The sequence below is a fragment of the Planococcus citri genome, chromosome 5 (genome assembly GCF_950023065.1).
Source record: "Planococcus citri chromosome 5, ihPlaCitr1.1, whole genome shotgun sequence".
NCBI lineage: Eukaryota > Metazoa > Arthropoda > Insecta > Hemiptera > Pseudococcidae > Planococcus > Planococcus citri.
Genome location: NC_088681.1, coordinates 15,691,927 through 15,712,581, shown reverse-complemented (window position 1 = coordinate 15,712,581; position 20,655 = coordinate 15,691,927). Strand labels below are relative to the sequence as shown.

At 34.4% G+C, this 20,655-nt stretch overlaps 2 protein-coding genes and 1 long non-coding RNA gene across 8 annotated transcripts; 2 read left to right on the top strand and 1 right to left on the bottom strand.

Annotated features, from left to right (window-relative positions):
• The first annotated feature begins 948 nt into the window (after positions 1-948).
• On the top strand, positions 949-11,921 carry LOC135848699 (uncharacterized). Of its 4 annotated transcripts, none has more exons than XM_065368663.1 (12): positions 949-1,030; positions 1,547-1,705; positions 1,807-1,981; positions 2,073-2,193; positions 9,535-9,745; positions 9,828-10,054; positions 10,163-10,367; positions 10,454-10,641; positions 10,718-10,907; positions 10,989-11,216; positions 11,299-11,508; positions 11,597-11,921. In XM_065368663.1, exons 2-12 carry the CDS (start codon positions 1,618-1,620, stop codon positions 11,737-11,739), a joined length of 1,986 nt encoding a protein of 661 aa, XP_065224735.1. In that variant the 5' UTR covers positions 949-1,030; positions 1,547-1,617; the 3' UTR covers positions 11,740-11,921. The 4 variants fall into 4 exon arrangements, with proteins under 4 accessions (XP_065224735.1, XP_065224733.1, XP_065224732.1 ...); XM_065368661.1 differs by lacking the exon at positions 949-1,030 and adding an exon at positions 1,063-1,205; XM_065368660.1 differs by lacking the exon at positions 949-1,030 and adding an exon at positions 1,069-1,232.
• On the bottom strand, positions 4,527-6,332 carry LOC135848702 (uncharacterized). The gene is made up of 3 exons (XR_010559414.1): positions 6,062-6,332; positions 5,711-5,944; positions 4,527-5,636 (listed from the first exon to the last, which is right to left on the bottom strand). It is a non-coding gene; the product is annotated as an uncharacterized LOC135848702 (long non-coding RNA).
• A 417-nt stretch (positions 11,922-12,338) lies between the features above and the next one.
• Positions 12,339-18,647, top strand: LOC135848700 (uncharacterized). 3 transcript variants are annotated; one of them, XM_065368667.1, is made up of 12 exons: positions 12,339-12,729; positions 12,981-13,107; positions 13,283-13,451; positions 13,540-13,660; positions 16,375-16,585; positions 16,672-16,898; positions 16,977-17,181; positions 17,278-17,465; positions 17,571-17,760; positions 17,832-18,050; positions 18,147-18,356; positions 18,473-18,647. In XM_065368667.1, the coding sequence occupies exons 2-12, from the start codon at positions 13,014-13,016 to the stop codon at positions 18,613-18,615; spliced, it is 1,977 nt and encodes a 658-aa protein (XP_065224739.1). In that variant the 5' UTR covers positions 12,339-12,729; positions 12,981-13,013; the 3' UTR covers positions 18,616-18,647. The 3 variants fall into 3 exon arrangements, with proteins under 3 accessions (XP_065224739.1, XP_065224738.1, XP_065224740.1); XM_065368666.1 differs by lacking the exon at positions 12,339-12,729 and adding an exon at positions 12,736-12,876; XM_065368668.1 differs by lacking the exon at positions 12,339-12,729 and adding an exon at positions 12,750-12,886.
• Positions 18,648-20,655: the final 2,008 nt, after the last annotated feature.

The following is a 20,655-nucleotide window of genomic DNA, read 5'->3' as shown; positions in this document are numbered from 1 at the left end:
TGATAACAACCACTCGATTACTTGCCCCTTTGTAGACCTTCAAAATCTAAAAGATGACTTAAACAAATTTTTAGATACCTAATACGTAATTTAAATTTTAATAATATTATTAAATTAATCAAAAAACGATAAATTACTATGCCTATATCTAATTTACCTTCCAAAAGTATTATAAGTGCTATAAAATCAAAATTATTGTGTTGTAGGCACTGCCAAAATAAAATATCTTATCTTATCTTATTTTTACGAACATTAAAACCGATTTTCTGTAAATTTGAAAAAATGTATGCGTTTTTTTTTTCTACACAATTTTGATCAAATTTCGTCAACTTTTTCTTAATTTGCACCTATTTCCATATCAAATTGTCTGGTTTTCTGATTTGTCTTTTATTTAAAAAAATATTTCATGAACTCTTCTTGCTTTTCAATCATTTTTCTGTCAATTTTATTTTTTGTGTTAACTTCAAGCAATTTTGTATCCATTTTTGATTCTGCCTTTAAAAAAATATTTATAAACACTCTAAAAAAAATAAGTAATATTTTATGTTTCGCAATCTTGATGAAAAAAAAAACACAGAAAATGAGATCCCTAATTTTGAAAAAAATCAAATATTCAATAGAAAGATTCGAAAAAAAATTTGATTTTTTAAAAAAAGGAAAAAGAAACCGTAAAGAACATTATTATAGTTCTTTGTCTCCAAGGTCAGACTTTTTTTTTATCTCCATGTGACTTGTGCGATTATTAAATTGCAGGATATCCTAATCTTTTTCCATGAAAAACGAAAATGTATATGTACTTTTTCGAAATTTGAAAATAACACCTTTTTTTTATCGAGCAAACGATATGTAGACAAAAGTTAAGTAGGTCTATTGTATTTTTTATGTAAGTACCTATACACTTGTTCATGATATCTATCAGCTAGTACATATGAACTTGAAGACTTTATCAATGAGCTTTGTGGCCATGCAAAATGTTGATAATTTGTAATACCTACTTACCTGTCCTAAATGCAGTATCAAGTATAACTAAGTAAGTTTTAATACCTTCTTACTAACAATATTATTTCTAAAGTTGAACTTTTCACGTGTTTTCTTGACGTTTTTACAGCTGTTGTTGCTTTAAACTGCGTTTTAAGTTAGCTTTGGTCGTTTTTTGAACGTTTCTTCTTTAAATTATTTCAATAATTTTGTAATTGTTATGTCAGGTAATATCCGTAAAATGATAATCTGTGGTACGTGACTAGAAAAAAATTCTTACACTAGAAGCCAAAATTATTTTAAGTAGAATTTTTAACCACACAAGCTAAATTACGTGCGCATACCTATACTAAACATTTTCAAAGAGCACGGACGTGCGTCAAACATCAAATTTTAAAAATTTATTTAATTGTTCCACGAATTTTCTAATCAAGCCAGGAAACTTGAAAGCATTTAAACCTAATCACATATTGAAAAAATTGTCTAAGTATATAGGTACCTAACAAATACCTAACATTTTTATTCAAACAAAATGATGATTGAAATTTTCATATTTTTTTTGTTGTAGGTATATTTTCAGACCATGGCTCAAAAATTACTCCCGCCACCGTTTCAACTATCCTGATAATAAATTGAAAAATGAATAGACTTTGGTTTTTTTCGATAACAACAGCTGTGGTTTTCATATTCACCTGTACTTTTGTGGCTTGTCGTGATGAAAATAAAAGTAAGTTTATGTTACTTACCAAAAATAAACTTTTTATTATTTTTTTTTTTTGCTTGAAAAAAGACGGATATTTATTTTGATTTTTTTTTGGTGTTTTCTAGAGCAACTCAACTTGGAAGATTATTTGCAGCCTTTGGATGTCGGACGTAACCCCAAATACGATAAATTAATCAACGACGACGATGGGAAGCTGTGTTCGAGAAATTGCACAAAATACCCAGAATCTCGTATTTGCTATTACCAATTGGTGGCCGAACAGTACCATGCAATGGGACCGTAAGTGTAATTCAATTACCTACGCAATTTGAAAGTTCTCGAGACGTAGACTACAAATTTTAATATTTTGTTGTACCTACCTAATTTTTAGAGCCTGCAAAAATTGCCCGTTTTTTCGAGATGATTGCTTCAGTCCTCAATGTGTCATCGCCGATGGTATCGAGAGAACTATTCTTGTGTTTAATAGATTGCTTCCAGGGCCAGAATTCCACGTAAGTGTAATTTTAAGTTTCCCAAGTCTAATAATGCCAGTTTAATGTAAACATTGTGTAACTGATGTGTAAGATAGTAAGTATTAGATGGACAGAGATTTTTATTTTGAAAAGTTAAAAGAGAAGGTTTGGGGTGGGAAGATGGGGAGGTAGGAGTGCATGAAACCATTGACTGACTGATGGTGAGACTGATAGATAGTCCGGCATATGACAATAGGAGTAATTGCACCCCCCCCCCGCCGATCCTCCGGGACAACTTTTTTCGTTAAGGGGACATCCTAAGGAACATTTCAAAGCAAACTTTCCAAACAAAAAGTTGGCCTTACTTACAAAATGGCGGCCATTTTGATTGACAAGTCAGTCGAAATCGCAGATTTTGCGTTTTAACATAGGACTTGCACGAACTTTTTCAAACTTTACAAAGGTAGATCGAAAGATCATGCAAAAATTTATCACCTGTCAAAATTTCAAGTGCTAAAGTGTGTTTTTCGATTTTTGGTGAATTTTTGAAAATCGAACTTAGGCCAAAAATGAGGGAAAAATCAAAATTTTACCTAATTGACCAAGAAAGCTGAAATTTGGGATATACCCTATTTTCGACATGCCAAATCGATTGGAAACGGTTTCGACCCGTTTTGAGCAGTTCTGGAGCCTCCAGCAGATTTTTGAAACTTTTACATTTTCACAAAATTTCATCAAATGGAGATGGAAAGCTGAAATTTACTCTACACTCCAATTTCAACACCCTCTGAAGACGACTTCAGGTCGGTTCAAGTCATTTTAGGGCCTCCAGTGACTTTTTTGAAAATTACTGGAGCCTCCAGTAAATTTTTGAAACTTTAAATTTCCCCAAAATTTCACCAAACTAAGATGGAGAGTCAAAATTCATTCTGCAAACTAATTTCAATGCGCTACGAAGTTGACTGCTGGTAAATTTCAAGTCGTTTTGGAGCCTCCAGCAACTTTTTGAAAGGTTGTATGACGTTTTTTTTAAAATTGAAGTTTCCTTAAAGTAGCTGGAAGCTTCAAACCCATTTGAAACCACCATGCAGTCTGCGAAGTAAATTTCAGCTTGCCAACTCTATTTGATAAATTATTGTTGGGGAAATTTCAAGTTTCAAAAATCTACTGGAGGCTCCAGTAATTTTCAAAAAAAGTCACTGGAGGCCCTAAAATGACTTGAACCCACCTGAAGTCGTCTTCAGAGGGTGTTAAAATTGGAGTGTAGAGTAAATTTCAGCTTTCCATCTCCATTTGATGAAATTTTGTGAAAATTTAAAGTTTCGAAAATCTGCTGGAGGCTCCAGTAATTTTCAAAAAAAGTCGCTGCAGGCCCTGAAATTACTTGAATCCACCTGAAGTCGTCTTCAGAAGGGTGTTAAAATTGGAGTGTAGAGTAAATTTCAGCTTTCCATCTCTATTTGATGAAATTTTGTGAAAATTTAAAGTTTCAAAAATCTGCTGGAGGCTTCAGGAATTTTCAAAAAGTTGCTGGAGGATCTAAAACGACTTGAAATTCACCTGCAGTACTTCGTAGCGTATTGAAATTAGTTTTTAGAATAAATTTTAGCTTTACAACTCCAATTTGATGAAATTTTGTGGGAATTTCGAGTTTCAAAAATCTGCTGGAGGCTCCAGAACTGCTCAAAACGGGTCGAAACCGTTTCCAATCGATTTGGCATGTCGAAAATAGGGTATATCCCAAATTTCAGCTTTCTTGGTCAATTAGGTAAAATTTTGATTTTTCCCTCATTTTTGGCCTAAGTTCGATTTTCAAAAATTCACCAAAAATCGAAAAACACACTTTAGCACTTGAAATTTTGACAGGTGATAAATTTTTGCATGATCTTTCGATCTACCTTTGTAAAGTTTGAAAAAGTTCGTGCAAGTCCTATGTTAAAACGCAAAATCTGCGATTTCGACTGACCTGTCAATCAAAATGGCCGCCATTTTGTAAGTAAGGCCAACTTTTTTTTTGGAAAGTTTGCTTTGAAATGTTCCTTAGGATGTCCCCTTAACGAAAAAAGTTGTCCCGGAGGATCGGCGGGGGGGGGGGGTGCAATTACTCCTATTGTCATATGCCAGACTATGAGTCATGTGGAAAATGGGCTTCGAAACATGTTGGTCGATACGTGTTGATTACCTGAATTTGGTCAAAATGAAAATTTTTTAAATTCCAACTATTTTTGTAATTTTGTATTGTTTTTTTGAAAAATATTTTAGTCCATTTCGCTCTGCTGGAAAAGCCAGGGAAATGTTTGCGAATTTTGCAATTTTTATTTCATTCTCTTGCCAGTTATTACGATTTATGAAACCAAATAAATACCCACTCAAAAAGAATCTACTTAGTATATTGAAAAAAAAATTTCAACTCAACAAGTAAAATTATGTACAATTAAAATCCATGTTCACTTTGAAATAATATAAGGTACAAGTAAAATAAAATTAGCAAAAAAATATGTACATATTTTCATTTGTCTTTTGTTTTTAAAATTAAAATTTCATTTATCAATTTTTAATTTCATTTTAATTAAAATCAATTATAATTTTTTTATAAATATTTTCTTTAAAAAAAAAAAAATTATATTAACTGGCATTGTGGACTAGAAATATGTTTAGTTATCCTGCCATGACAATAGTATTGTTGATACCTAATGAGATTACTTCGATGGTAGAAAAGTTGTACCCCATTTTTTGAGGAAGTAGGTGATATTTCTCTGGGTATCGCCATAGCATGCCGATGACTGCGGCATTCCTACTTCTGGTCGTTTTAAGAAAGATTCGTACTCCAGTGTGAAATTTTGTTGTGGGTAAAAGTTTTCAAACGTGGTCTTTTTTAAAACCCGGACGAGTAATTCGAACTGGTCGATATTTTGCTGCTCGTAATACCAACCACCTGTGAAAACAGAGTCCAGTATATCTTCAAAATCCATCTTACACCCACGTACGATCATTTCTGTACAGTTGATCCAAAACCAATATCTTATGTTGTTGGCAAGAAAATGATCCCTTGACATAATTAATGCGAACTTTTGAGTGGCGGCGATCCAATCATTGTGATGCTGTTTGAATTCCTCTATTAAGTTGTATTTGAAAATCGTTGCAGAATTATTGAAATACCTTATCCATGCTGTGAATCCAAGTAGCACCTCCTCGTAATAGAAGACTTTTTTGCCTCGGTATTTGTAGTCTGGTACTGAATGCTTGGCTATTTTCTCAATTAGGGGTTGCTCGAGTTTAGGTCCCAGCATTTGTAATACTGCTATGAATTCATCTTTGGACAATCTTCTTTGCTTTCGTTCTGAGTTTTTATTTGTAACTTTATCTACGAGTTGAAAGATACTTTTCCGTCGGTTATGGTAAAACTTTAATTGTTGACGATGTGAAACGTCATCCAAGACATCGAGTACTAACATCCATGCACAGAAAAACTGGCATGGGATCTGCAAAAAAAAAAAAAAATCAATTTTCTTGGTGCTGATAAAATAAGAAATAATTCTGTTTCATTACCACACACTTTCATAGTTCGGAATGAGTACTTTGTTCACAAATTCTTTGAGATCTTGGATTTCTGAAATTGTATCAAAAAACATATCTGTCAGCACGAAGTTCAATTTTTTAATTGTGGAAATTTGTCGTTGTTTATCTCCATTAGTCAAAATATTCCGGATATCTCCTATCGTCTGGTTTAAGGCAGTTTCAATTTGCTGTAATGGATCACTATCCAAGCTCTCTAGCTGTTGAAGCGTGTCTGAAATTATTAAAATTCATTTATAAGTTCTGCAGGTAGAGGTACCTAGTTGAAGTTTGCTTTCAATACGTAGGTAGGTACGTATGCAGAGTAAATTATAGAACATTTCAAACTCACCATTTGGATTATACGAGAAGTCGTAGTCGATTTCCTGGCTGAGGCGACGCGGTAAAGTTATTGATATACTCAAGCTTATAATTGAAGTGAATAAACACGACGTCATAAACATAAAGAATTGCATTACTTTGCAGAAGCTCTTTTCGATTTTAGAACAGAGAACAGTGCTATACAAAATGTAAAAACTACATACGAGTAGCTACTACAGTGTGATTGTTTTTATTTAGTGACTTATCATTTAATAAGATTTAATCAGGATCATTTCTCATCGCTAGTCGATTAAAAGAAACACTTCCATGAACTTGAATATTATTTTCAATGAAAGAGATGAAATTAAGTCGATACTTACAATCAATAATGTTGATAAATTAATGATAATGATTAAAATTCACAGAACTCAAGAACTTGCTATTTTTAGCAAGCAGAGTGTATGAAAATTAATTATTTTCTACGTAAGTGTTGTTAATGAAGATGTTGGAAATCTAAGCATGTACATATTATATTGAGAAAATACTCGTATTTCCTAATTCATACGCTTTCAGTAGGTACTTCTTATCTTTTTTTTGCAAGGCCCCTCGATCACTCTGATCTTACGTTGTTCAGCTGTGAAAATTTGGTAGAAAAATAAAAAAGAAGACATAATGATGAAGTTTGTTTTGGATATTGTTTGACCATTTTGATGTCTGGAAAACGCATAAGAGGGGTCCTGCACTGTCTCAAGCGAGCGTTTCTCCCAGTTTTAGGATATTAGCTTTTCAAAATTGATTTTTGGCTGATAAGGTAAACTGATATCTAGTTATTTAAAATAAGGTCTGTTCATCGTCGTAGTACAAAACTAGTTCAGGGCAAAATAGGTTCAATTCTTTAGACCCCCCCTCCCACCCCTCCAATGACATTAGGATATATTGTTCATGCATCTCTAACAAGGCAGGTACACCGAGAGGATGGGGGGCGGGGGGGGTTGAAGAAGCATTCAAAACGAAAAATATATCATCAGTAGTGATGAATTTCATAATTTTTTAATTGGACGGACAGACGGATAAGCAGACGAAGGACGACCTGAGGAAGCCAGAGAAGCGGGTCAATGACCTTGATAGGCCAGACACAAGGCCAGGTAGACGATCAATGATCTTAAGGGGTCAAACGGACAGACTGACAGATGACCTGGGTAAGCCAGACAGACGGGTCAATGACCTTGAAAGGCCAGCCATGAAGACCGACGACCTAGAGAAGACAGACTCACGGGTCAATGACCTTAAGAGGGCAGACAGGCACCGGCATCGTGGCAGGCCCACATACATATAACCTTGGGACGAAGCAAGAAAGGTGCGTTAACAACCTTGAGATACCGAACAGACTGCTCAACCTAGAGAAGACAGACTCACAGGTCAATGACCTTGAGAGGACAGATAGTCAGGCCGACATATAACATTGGAAAGCTAGAAAGGCACGCAGACAGCCTTGAGAGACCAGACAGACTGGCAGACGACCATGTGAGACTGGAAAGTTAGTTCAGTGACCTTATAAGGGGCCGCACAGACGAGTCAATGACCTTAAAAGGCTGGATAGTGAGACAGACGACCTTGTGAAGCCATATGGATGTGTCAATGACCTTGAAATGCCAGACAGGGTAGACGACCTTTGGAGGCTGGACATATGGGTAAATGACCTTGAGAGTTCTGGCTCGTGGGTCAATAACATTGAACCAGACAGGAAGATGGATGACAGGTCATTGACCTTGAGAGGCCAGCCATGCGGACAGACATCTCGGGAAGCCAGACAGACGAGTCAATGACCTTGAAAGACCTGTCATGAATACAGACGACCTTGAGAAGGCAGATTTACGGGTCAATGACCTTAAGAGGGCAGGGAGGCAGGTCCACATAAGCAAGAAAGGTGCGTAAACAACCTTGAGATACCGGACGGACTGCTCAACCTAGAGAAGACAGACTTACGGGTCATTGACCTTAAGAGGACAAACAGTCAGGCCGACATATCACACCGTAACCTTGAGAGTTCAGGTTTGTGGATCAATAACCTTAAACCAGACAGGAAGATAGCTGACCTTGGGAAGTCATAAAGACGGGTCATTGACCTTTAGAGACCCGCCATGCAGACACTGCGGACAGACGCCTCGGGAAACCAGACAGTCGAGTCGATGACCTCGAACCAGATAGGAAGACAGATGACCTTGAGAAGTCATAAAGACGGGTCATTGACCTTAAGAGGCCAGCCATGCAGACAGACACCTTGGGAAGCCAGACAGTCGAGTCAATGACCTAGAAGGCTGGACAGGAAGACGGACAACATTGAGAAGCCTGATGAACGGGTCAATGACCTTCAATAAATGATTTTTTTTTTTTTTTTTTTTTGAAGTTTTGAGCATTAAGATTAATATTTGAACAAAAGTTGTTTGAAACATTGAAAACAATCGACATGTACATATACCTACAATAAATTTTAATAAAAAGTCCCAGAAAACAACTTTTTAGCTGAAAATTTAAAAAATTAGATTTCAATAACACAAATTGCCATTTTTTTTTTTTTTTTGTTGGTAGTTTGATTAAGTATTGAATTGAAGTTAATGTTTTAAGAAATACGAATAGTACCGAGCAAAAAATTCAAAAAGTCAATTTTCTAAAAAAAAAAAAATTACTTTAAGTTTTGCAATTACTCCTGTCAAGGGTAGGTAAATGTGAAATAAATGATTTAAAAATTAAATCGATATGTATTTCAATTCAATTTGAAAAATTGTGGAGTGGTCTTCCTTTGATATATAATGTACAAAATGCTTCAAAATGAGTAGGTAGGTACCCTGAAAGCTTCATACAGACAGGTTGGTCACTTTTGAAATGATAATTACGCTGTTAAAATGATCTTCACTTTTTTCGTTTTGCGATTATTAGGTACCCCACTGCACCTTATATGTCCTGGCTACAATTTAATTTTCCCTGGATAAAAAAGATGCTCGCCAAGACCCGAGTGTCAAATCACTTCGAAATGTAGAAAATATCATAGAAACAAAATTTCAGGTTTTTACCTCCATTTTATCATTTTTTTATTTATTTATTTTTTTTTATGGAAAACTGATTACAGTTGAGTAAAAAATCTAATATACTTCGAAGGAAATGTTCTTAGAATCCTTCTCACTCCGACCGCGCCTTTCGAAAATTTTCGAAAAGTTAGACACCAAAACGAAAAATTTCATGATGTGATTTCTCCAGTAGACTAATTATTAAGTACATAGGTATGTGCTATATACCTACCTACATTTTATCGCCTCTTTCTTTCTGTTCCGGTTTTTAAACTCAAATTTTCAAATTACTTATCTCACTAAATTTGTGTTACGTTGTTTCATCCATCTTTCAATATTCTTTTAAAACTTGCGTTTGATTATTATAAAAATATATTTTAACCGAATCTTCTTTCATTTGCATACCTAATTCTTCACTAACATTCGTCTTAAATTTCAGATCTGTTTCGGAGATCGAGTCATCGTAGACTTGGAGAATAAAATGCCAGCTCGAGAAGTCACCATTCACTGGCACGGACAACTGCAAAAAAAATCTCCGTGGGAAGATGGCGTCCCATACGTAACCCAATGTCCAATACCTTCCAATAGCAAATTCCGTTACGATTTCTTAGCTGATACTTCTGGAACTCATTTTTACCATTCTCACGAATGTAAGTATGTTTCATGACTTTTTTTTCTTCAAAGTCTCAAGTCTCGTAAGTACACTCGCTGTGATTTTAAAAAATATATCAGCTTTGCAGTTATTTGACGGATTATCGGGTCCTTTCGTCGTACACACAAGTGCAAAGACTGATCCTGTGAGTAGTCTTTACGATTACGATTTATTCTCTCATACGATCCAGATACGTGATTGGTTCCATGAAATAATCGACGTCAGGTACCCTGGGTACAATAAAAATACGACTTATACAGCCCTCCAACCAGTTTCGTATTTGATTAATGGAATGGGGAGTTATTCGGTAGGTGTAGGCTTACCTACTCGTACATATTCGATTTATTCTTGATTAGATGATTACCATTCAGTTTTATTTCTGTTTGATTTCTGAAAAATGAATTTTTCTGTGCAGGATACCGCCTCGAGACAACACACAAATACTCCATTGGCTGAATTCGTCGTAAAACGTGGTAACAAATACAGATTTCGAATAATCACCGATACATCGACTACTTGCTCGTTGCAGTTTGCCATCGAAGATCACGCAATGCTTTTGATCGCCGCAGATGGATACCCTGTGAAACCACAAGTGGTCAGGAGTCTTTTCTTGAGCTCAGGTCAGAACCTCGAATCCCTACTTCAAATTAAATCTGTTAGGTAGGTACTTATTAAATAGTAACCTCGATTGTACATATCATTTCAGTTGACATCTACGACGTGGTAGTGACTGCTGATAAATTTCCCAGACCTTATTGGATTCGAGTTCAAGGATACGGTCCAGGATGTTCGCCAGCTGTTCAACAAGCTATCCTCAGATACGAAGGAACTGGTACTTCGTTGCCACTAACTCCGAATACTGCGGAATTATTCAATGCCATTCGAGGTCCACCTGTACGTAGGCTACGATGTTCTGTATTATTAATTGGAGGTATTTACATGATGCTAATTTGAACGATTTTTGCGTCAGCAATTGAACAATGGTAGGGAGCCGTGTCATTTCAATGACGATAATCTCTGTTCCGATGAAATACATTCGATTTATCCGGCTAATGAAAGGTTATTAGAAACACCCGATGAGAGTTACATATTTTCTGCTGACTCTTATGCGTATTCGCTCGATGAATTATTCGGCGAAGGGACGTATCACAGATTTTATCGTGAGTATCTCGTTGAAAATTGAAAAAAAAATCGGAATCAGGTATAAAAAATTATAAAGTACGAATTATTATTGTTCTCAGTGCCCGAGGGTGGAAAAGAAGTGAGTCCCTTATTAGGTGGAGTGTACGAAGACACGATTAACAAAATATCAAATATGGTACCTCCATTTCCACTTCTGTTCGATGCTGAAAATCCGGCAATAAATCAGATGAAGTGTACCAAGGAATGTATCAACATCAAGCATTGCGAGTGCCTGTATTTAATTAAATTAGGTTTAAACAACGTTATCGAAATGGTTTTCATCGACAGTACGTACATATTTGATTCGAGATTGTATATTTTATGGTTTGAACAAAAATTGTCATCAGTTTCAAAAATCACAATCTACAGAGCTTTCTGTTCCTCCTATAATCGAAATGAATCATCCGTTTCACATTCACGGCCATCATTGGAGCGTTATGAAAGTTGGATCACAGGCTGAGTTATTGCTTGGAGAAGCCTTCAAGGTGAACACGTCGAATAAATATCCTCTAGCAAGAGACTCGGTAGCGATACCATCGGCGGGATTTGTTGTTGTTAGATTCATTGCTGATAATCCAGGTTAGTAAAATAACGCACGCTGATTAATTAAAAAACAGGGATTATTATTGTGGTATGTATTTGATCGAATATTCTTGTCTTGGTGTAGGTTTTTGGCTCCTTCACTGTCACTTCACCGCTCATAATGATAACGGTATGCAATTCGTTATACAAGTAGGTGAACCCAAAGATTTCCCCGAATTACCCGAGGACTGGCCCAAATGTGGAGATTATTTGCCCCCTGTTTACTGAAAATTATCGCAGAATGTTAATAAAGTATCTGGGTATATGTTTGGAATGAGTTTTGGATCCTTGAATGACCGGAGAAATATTTCAATCAATAGTTTACGGACCCCTGGATTACAAATTCATTATTTTAGTTTGAAATTAAAAAAAAAGACTGAAAATATATGTATTGTTGTTTCATTGTTTTATATTTTAGACTATTTTTTTTTTTTTTTTTTTTTTTTTTTTTAATATGTACTTTATTGACAATTTTTCCCAATTATTTTCTCAAAATTGGAAAAATGTACAAAAGGAGGACTACATCAAGAAATATTGACAATGATGTGAGGTGAAAATATAAGTTTTGGTTCCCTCGTTCGAATTTAATTTGCTGTGAGTGGAGAAAGAAATTTTTCAACTGAGCAAGTTGATCCAATTTAAACTATTATGGGCAAGAACTCCATGTTTTGAAAAAATTTCAACATTTTTGTGTTGTTTGCTCACGAATTCGTTGACTTGAATACCTATCCTTACTTCTACCTACCTACTTTATCACCAAGTTTTGAATTACCTACTGTGACGTGTTATAATGCTGGTAATTTCAATTACTATAGTTTACAAAACGTAAAAACAAATGCGATAAGTTGACCAAACGTTGTTGAAAGCTGCTATCTTCGTTAAATTTCAACGAAATAATTGAAATACTTCGTCGTTATAATTATTTATTTTTTCGGAACTTCGTTTTAATTTGATGGTGTTCGATGATTGTAAACAAATTACCTAAAATGAACGATTTTTGAAATCCAATCAATAAAATCTGCGGATATTTTTGATTGATTTTAGATTTTTGAAATAAATTTTCGTTCATTTTTTATTTCATTTTATTTTTTTTAATATCGGTATTTATTTAATCTGTAACCAATTTTTTTTTTTTTTTTTGAAAAATGTATTGTTTTTGGTTTTTTGTTCCAAGTAAATTGCGTAACTTGGTGTGTCTAGGTACCTCATACCTACGTAGTAAGTACGTTCTTGTTTTTATCAGCTCGTAAAATTTGTTTCGAATATAACTATCGAATGCTTTTGAGCATGAGTGTGTAAAATTCAAAATTTTTTCATTTTTGTACCTTCTCGTTCATTGTAAGTGTAGGAAAATGTTTTAAATAGGTATGTAAGTGTATGTACTTCCGTTTTGGAAATTTTACGATTTTATCGAGAAATTATTTTTTTTAAAAATTGATTAGAAATTAATCAGTGTTTTTTTTCTTTAGTGAAGTTGAGCATTTTAGACAAGACCTATCTCTATGGAAAGAAGTTGGAAAATGTCCCATCGTTGTTGGTTCTCGTTACTGAGTTTCGTTTTCGTTTTAACCAGTGATTTTGTGGCGTATGCTCAAAGTAAGTTTGTATTTATATGTACTTGAGTGGAAAAAATTATCAGGGTGTGTGCTATCTCTGGAAAACAGAGAAAAGGCAGCAAGTATTTGCTATTTTGAAAAAATGAAGGTATTTTGTAATTGAGAATGAACACTCGAATACCTCCCTCATAATTCAATTTACGAGATGTTTTCAGATGAAATCAATTTGCAAGATCATCTGCAACCTTTGGACGTTGGATATAACCCCGAATACGACCAGTTAATCGAAAATGACACACTGTGCTCGCGAAATTGTACGAAATATCCTCAGCCCCGAATTTGCTACTATAAATTGGTAGCCGAAGAGTATCATGCGATGGGACCGTGAGTAAATTTGTATTTTACGTTAAATTTCAAGTTGCTTGTTCTTATTCAATTTTTGATACCTACTGGGTCGTTGATGTTTTTATAGTGCTTGTAAGAATTGCCCGAGTGTTTATGAAGATTGCTTTAATCCTCAATGTGTTACTGCCGATGGTGTCGAAAGAGCTATATTGGTGTTTAATAGATTACTTCCAGGACCATCATTCCACGTACGTTTTTTGCTAGAAGTTTTGAGTTTTTAATCCCTTGAGTCGATCCGATTGAAAGGGTAGAGAATTAGAAAAAGTGACGGTGAATAATCATCATTTAAACATTTCAAACCCTGGGGGAAAGTGTTTGTCTTAGATTATACCCATAAAGTATTTACTTTTGAAGACTTTTCTCACATTCTGCATTTATTTTGAGTATTTCATAATGATAATCCGTTATAAGGGAGGGAGGAGGAGGGAATTAAAAAGAAGAAAGAAAACGAACTACCCCTTTGATTCTCAAAATCAATGTTTCTTGAAAAGGGACTGGGGTCCAAAATTTTGAAAAATTATAGTTTTTTTTAGATCCATTTGATCGCAAAAATCGAAATTTGAGCACTTTGGAGGAGAGACTGCAGCGTGATTAGCGTCCTTAAAAAATTTACGTTTCAATACCCATTCTGAATTTTTCAATTTTTTGCCCCACGACCTTTCTAGAGCTCTGGAAGGATCAATTTTAATCCTTGTTCTGATACTTAATTTAAAATTATTTTCATTTTGTTTCTCCCTTTGAAATTTTTTTTGCGATTTTTGATTGCTCCCACTTCCAAAGCTGGTTGGTTTTTACTTTTTATGTGAAAAAATCCTGAAAACTCGAACTTTCTGACTTGAAATTAGATCATGTCGAGGAACCACCCCTCCCCCTCATGCCAAAATTTTAAAAAATCGAAAAAAATAATTTCTGTGCCAGACATTTGTTTAAATTATCCCATTTTTAAAAGAGAACCCCTTTCTTGGGCCTCCAAACAATGTTACTCCTCCTGTAATGGATAAAGCCCTTATTCAAAACTTTTTAAAAAAATGAAGTTTATAATTTTTTTTTTAATTTCAAAATAACTTGGGCTGAGCTATTTTGTATATGGAGTTTCCTCCCTCTTCCTCTCCCCCCCTCCAAGTTGAAAAAAATAAAAATCAAGAAAAATGGAATGCATTTAACTTGGTGTGAAATTTTTGAAAATTGTCATTTTGTCTGAATTCTTCTAAATAATCTTTTTTTAAGAAAAAAATGAAGAAATCCCCCTTAGTCCCCAAACAAATTGGTCTCTTTCATCTCAAAATAGGTAAAAAATCAAAAAATCAAAATTTGTACTTATAATACCTATTTAAAAAATTTTTCATTTTTGGTAAGATTCTTTCTAAATTTAAAATCTTTGAAGTTGAGGTTTTTATTTTTTTTTTCTTATCGAATTTTGGAGATCCCATACAAAAGGAACACATTATTTTGGGTACTGTCTGCAGAGAAAATGTTTATTCTCGAAACGGGGATTATAGTTACATAAAAAAATCTGACCCGAAAATGTAAAATTTTTCTATGAATTGGGGTTTTTCTTTTTTTTTTTTTAACTTGAAGGTGGACTTTGGCAGAATTTTTGTTTTCATGCTTGATGGAAAATGAAAAAATTGGAAATTATTTTCTCATGAAATCCAACAGCTTCAAGGAGGGGGGGGGGGCTAAAAAACCGAACCTCAAAATAATAGCGAACCTAATAAATATAATTGAGCAATTCGGAGGAGAGACTGCAGCGTGATTAGCGTACTTAAAAATTAACCTTTCAATATATCCGTATAAAATTTTTCAATTTTTGAGCCTCTACACCTTTCTAGAGCTCTAAAAAGATCAATTTTTAATCCTTGTTTAGATAATTTAAAATTATTTTCATTTTATATTTCATTTGAAATTGTTTTGCGATTTTTGATTGCTTCCATCCTTCAAAGTGGTTGGTTTTTATGAGAAAAAAATCCCTGGAAATTCAAACTTTCCAATTTGAAATTAGATCGTGCCAAGAACCCCCCCCCCCCCCCGGCTGAAAAAGTCAAAAAAGTTCAAAAATTTCATTTCTGTGCCAGGAATCCCAGTTTTTGAAAGAAACCCTTTCTTGGGCCTCCAAACAATGTTACTCCTCCTGTATGGATAAAGACTTTTCACAATTTAAAAAAAAATAAATAAATAAAAAATTGAAGTTCATTATTTTTTTTGTTCTAAATTTTGAAAACGCTTGGGCTGATCTCTTTTGACCTCTTTGTGTGGAGTTACCTCTCTTCATCCACCCACCCCTCTCTCCACAGGTGGAAAAAATCAAGAAAAATAGATAGCATTTACTTAAGTTGGTATTAAAGTCTTGTAATTGTAAGGCCCTTTTTTGAGAAAAAAAAATGAAAAATCGTCTTTGGTCCTCCAAACAAATGGATCTCCTTGTAACTAAAGGGCTTCTAAAAATGGGAAAAAATCAAAAAATTAAAATCTGTAAAAATATTTGAAAATTTTTCAATTCTGGTTAGATTGCTTCTAAATAATCCTCTCAGTTGAAAAGAATTCGAAAAAAAAGTCAGAAATATGATTTAGGTGTGCCGAAGAGGAAGAGGGGGGCTATTCAAAAGGATTCTGACAAAACATGAAAATTTGAAAAAAGTTCTCTGAAGTTGAGTTTTTTATTTTTTTCCTCTTATCTCAATTTTGGAGGGCTCTATACAAAAGGATCAAATTTGTTTAGAATACTGAGAGAAGTTTTTTCTCAAAAAGGTTTTTTTATATCTATACCTACTACGTGATGGAAATAGGAAATTATTTTCTCATAAGATCCAATCGCTTCAAGGAGGGGAGGTAAAAAAAAACGAACTTCAAAAGTTCAAAATAATAGCAAACCTAATGAATTATTTTTTTGTTTCAATTCCAGGTTTGTGCAGGTGACCGAATCATCGTTGGTTTACAAAATTCTATGCCAGCTCGAGAAACTTCCATTCACTGGCATGGCGAATTGCAAAGGTCATCGCCATGGGAAGATGGCGTTCCTTTCGTTACTCAGTGTCCTATCATGAGCAACACGCTGTTTCGTTATGATTTCAACGCCTCCACTTCTGGAACTCATTTTTACCATTCGCATTCTCGTTCGTTTCACTTCTTTTTTATTTTTTGTGTTCAATCACATCTATTTTGAATATTTAAATCTCGACTTGATCAAATATGTACATAGCTTTACAAGTATTCAACGGATTGTCCGGTCCATTCGTTGTACGTACCAGTGCATTGGTAGATCCTGCCAGTGATCTTTACGATTACGATTTATTCTCTCATACGATTCAAATTGGCGACTGGATGCACGAGTTGATCGACACGAGGTATCCCGGATATAATAAAGATTTATCGCAAATAGCATTATATCCGGATTCATATCTGATCAATGGGATAGGAACTTATACGGTAGAGTCAATTATTCTTTTCGTTTTTTTTTTTCAATGTTTCTTTTAACGATAGCATGTGTTAATTTTTTTTCGACAGGATCCAGCTACCGGACTAGACACTGATACACCTATAGCTGAATTCAACGTGGTATCGAATAATAGATACAGATTTCGTATAATTACCGCTTCATCGTCGGCCTGTGCGCTGCAGTTCGCTATTGAAAATCATTCTATGCTTTTGATCGCCGCAGATGGGATGGCTGTCGAGCCAGTGATGGTCAAATCTCTGTATTTGAACGCAGGTCTGCAGTTTTCTTGAATCTAACCTACCTAAAATACTCTAACTTGTCTGTGCTAAACATTTGGAGTTTTGTAATATCTCGATTGTTTATTTTTAGCGGATATTTACGATGTTGTGATAACTGCGAATCAACCTATCGGGTCTTACTGGATTAGAGTCCAAGGATATGGCGATAACTGTTCGTTGGCTTATCAAAAAGCCATCCTTAGATACGAAGGAGTCGGTAATTCGTTTCCTACCACTTTCAATACACCGGAATTATTTGATGCTATGCCAAATTTACCTGTTTGTATTATACCTACTTGTCTTATTCTACTTACCTACCTATATTGAATTATTTTGATAAGTATTTTTGTAATTTCATCGAGCAAATCGTTACCTCTATTCTAGGAGTTGAATAATGCCAGAGAACCTTGTCAAAATAATGCTACTAATCTTTGCTTGGATGAAGTGAACTCGCTTCATGAAGCTCCAGAAAGATTATTAAGAGACCCTGATCAACGTTTTATTTTCGAAGCTGGCATGTACAATTACACATCGGAAGAGTTATACGATACCAATTCGTATCACAGACATTATCGTAAGTATACCTACCTACTTATGCCTCTGATATGAAAGAGAATTTATTTACAAAAAATTGTTTATTTTCAGTTCCTAGTTCTGGACCTGGAGTGACACCATTGGGTGGAATGTACGAAGACACGATGAATAATAAATCAAATACGTTCCCTCCTGTCGTACTCCTGAGTGATCCTAGAAATCCGTTGATAAATCAAAGCAAATGTCCCGATGTCTGCCTGAAACATTGCGATTGCTTGAACTTGATCAAATTAGGGTACAATAATGTTATCGAGATGATTTTTATCGATCGTAAGTGGGCAATAGTTTCCCAGCTCATTGATAATCGTGCTTATTTCACTACCTATTCATATAAAAATGAATATCTTGAAAAATGTGTTCATCTAGGAGTACCTTCGTTCGCATTTATCAGAGATCATCCGTTCCATATTCACGGACATCATTGGAGTATCATGAAACAAGGTACGTTGGACGAAATGGTATCTGATCCGGATTGGTTCAGAGTCAATACGACGAATAAATATCCTTTAATTAGACAGACTGTGCCAGTACCAGCTCATGGCTTCGCTATAGTCAGATTTATCGCCAATAATCCAGGTATTTTAGCATGATTACCTACATTTTTTTAGTGGGTTTGGGTACCTAACTACTGTACCTACTGCCTACATCTAGATCTAGCGATATCTGATGAACTGTTCTCTTTTCTGGTTCAGGTTTTTGGCTTTTACATTGTCATTTTGCCGCCCACAATGATAACGGCATGCAGATCGTTTTACAAGTGGGGGAACCCGAACAATTTCCTCAAGTGCCTGGAGATTGGCCCAAATGTGGGAATTATTTACCTCCGGTTCATTAAACCAAGAATCAATATACCGGATTGTTTTTAAATTTTTTTTTCAAGTTTTTATGAACTATTTTACAGGGATCAAAAATTGAAGAATTTATGTAGGTTTTTGTACGCATCAGTTTCATGAATCCCCCCCCCTTCACTCAAATCATTAATGAAGTGTTTTTTATATTGCCAGGAAAGAACGTTTTCGTGACGTGTGTCCAATTTTATGACATTCTTTCCTTTAACAGAGTTCCATTACATAATTTTATACTGAAAAGTCTGCAATAATTCAAATTTAGGTCGTATTAACAAAAGGAACCATTTGAAATTCTGGCTTCAATTTCAACAAAAGTTGCGTTTTGACAAAGAGGATGTTTCAAAACCTCTGTGAACACAATTCAGCTGCCTAAATCGATAGATTGATTTTTGAAAATTTGTTAGAAATTTAAAAAATTGGTGGTTAATTCATTATATGTACTTACCCCTTTTTATAGGAAAAAAATATTCTTCATTCCTCTCACAATTTGGTCTTCTTTTTAAAGAGCCCTCCAAAAAATGAAACTAGGACTGAAAAAAATTGAAGTCTGTGAAATTTTTTGAAAATTTTTTCATTTCTGGTTGGACTTATCCTTCTCCTTGAAAAATGTCTTCCTCCCCCCACCCAATGATTCTCCCATGCGAAGCTCCTCACTGTTGACAAAAAAATGAAAGAATCAGAAATATTGTTTGGAGGACCGAAGGTTTTTTCTTGAAAATGAGGTTATTTAGAAAAGATTCTGATCAGAAAGGAAAATCAAAAAAAAAAAAAAAAAAATTAGGACTTCAATAATTGTCAATTTTTTTTTATTTTTTCAATTTTGGAGGGATCCACACAAGAGGACCCATTTTGTTTGGGAAACCGAGAAAGCTTTACTTTTCAAAATGTGACTACTCGTAGAATAATTCCGACGGTCATGCAAAAAAAATGGAAAATGTTTTTCAACTTGGAAGTGGGCTTCTAGCGAAAACTCACTGGGATTTGATTGAAAATTAAAAAATAGGGATTTTTTCATAAAATCCAACAACTTTGACGGTGGAAGTTCAGAAAAGCGAATTTCAAAACAAGAGCAAATCCAATGAATAGAAATTTCAGCTGCCTAAATTATTTGATTGATTTTTGAAAAAAAAATTGAAATTTAAAAAATTGGTATTTTATAACTTAATTAACTGAATTTGATTTTTTTTAGCAGAAAAGATTTACATTTTATTTTCGTACATGAATTTTGCAGATTTTATCAAGTGAATTCTGTTTCGATGAGTATCAATTTTCAACGAAGTATTCTAATTAAACTCGAAATTGATATTAATTTCGTTAGTATGTTGCGTTCGAAAAATTTCTTCCATTTTTCGAAAAATTTTCCGGCGAATGGTTTTTTAAATTATATCACTTGGTGGGTTGATCCAATGGTGTTTTTTTTTCTGAGTCTAAAATTTGGTACTCATTGATTGATAATCATTCAAAGTACTCGTAATAATGAATGAAACTTAAAAATTCACGACAAAACATCGCCAGACTGGGCTGTCTGAAGCATCTTTGAAAGAATTTTAAATAAATATGGCTAGAGGTACCACAATTCATAAAAAAAGAGGAAAAATTTTCCAATTCTTTAAAAAAAAGATAAAACGGTGGAATAATTTTTTTTAAAAATTGTCAGTAGATTATTCACTGGGAGAGGGGGAGTGACACCTCACACCTCCCTCTCACACAGGCTCTCTCTGGACCTTATGGATTGCCATATTTCAGGGGGGAAATGAGAAATCGATGAGTGATTGACTGAGAGCTTTCCTTGTTAGTTATTCTTATTGTTAGATGATGTGAACCAAAAAGTAATCATAAAGGCATTACAACAGAGATAATTTGTTTATCATTAATCAAAAAGGATTTGTTCGTTCCGAATTCAGAGCGAAATTTTTTTTCTGTTCCTTATCAATTTTTTCTATTGCTCGCAAATTTGGAAAGTTATTCTTCAAGTAAGGTTAATGAAGCAAATAAGATCAGCGATAAAATCATTAACGTTGATGAAG

What these genes read in the sequence shown, in the direction of transcription:
- LOC135848699 (XM_065368663.1), top strand. Translation starts at nt 1,618, where the DNA reads ATGAATAGACTTTGGTTTTTTTCGATAACAACAGCTGTGGTTTTCATA. An exon ending in TTGTCGTGATGAAAATAAAA is followed by an intron (nt 1,706 to 1,806) that starts GTAAGTTTATGT and finishes GGTGTTTTCTAG; the next exon opens with AGCAACTCAACTTGGAAGAT. An exon ending in TTTTTACCATTCTCACGAAT is followed by an intron (nt 9,746 to 9,827) that starts GTAAGTATGTTT and finishes AAAATATATCAG; the next exon opens with CTTTGCAGTTATTTGACGGA.
- LOC135848700 (XM_065368667.1), top strand. Translation starts at nt 13,014, where the DNA reads ATGGAAAGAAGTTGGAAAATGTCCCATCGTTGTTGGTTCTCGTTACTG. An exon ending in TTTTGTGGCGTATGCTCAAA is followed by an intron (nt 13,108 to 13,282) that starts GTAAGTTTGTAT and finishes AGATGTTTTCAG; the next exon opens with ATGAAATCAATTTGCAAGAT. An exon ending in TTCCAGGACCATCATTCCAC is followed by an intron (nt 13,661 to 16,374) that starts GTACGTTTTTTG and finishes TTTCAATTCCAG; the next exon opens with GTTTGTGCAGGTGACCGAAT.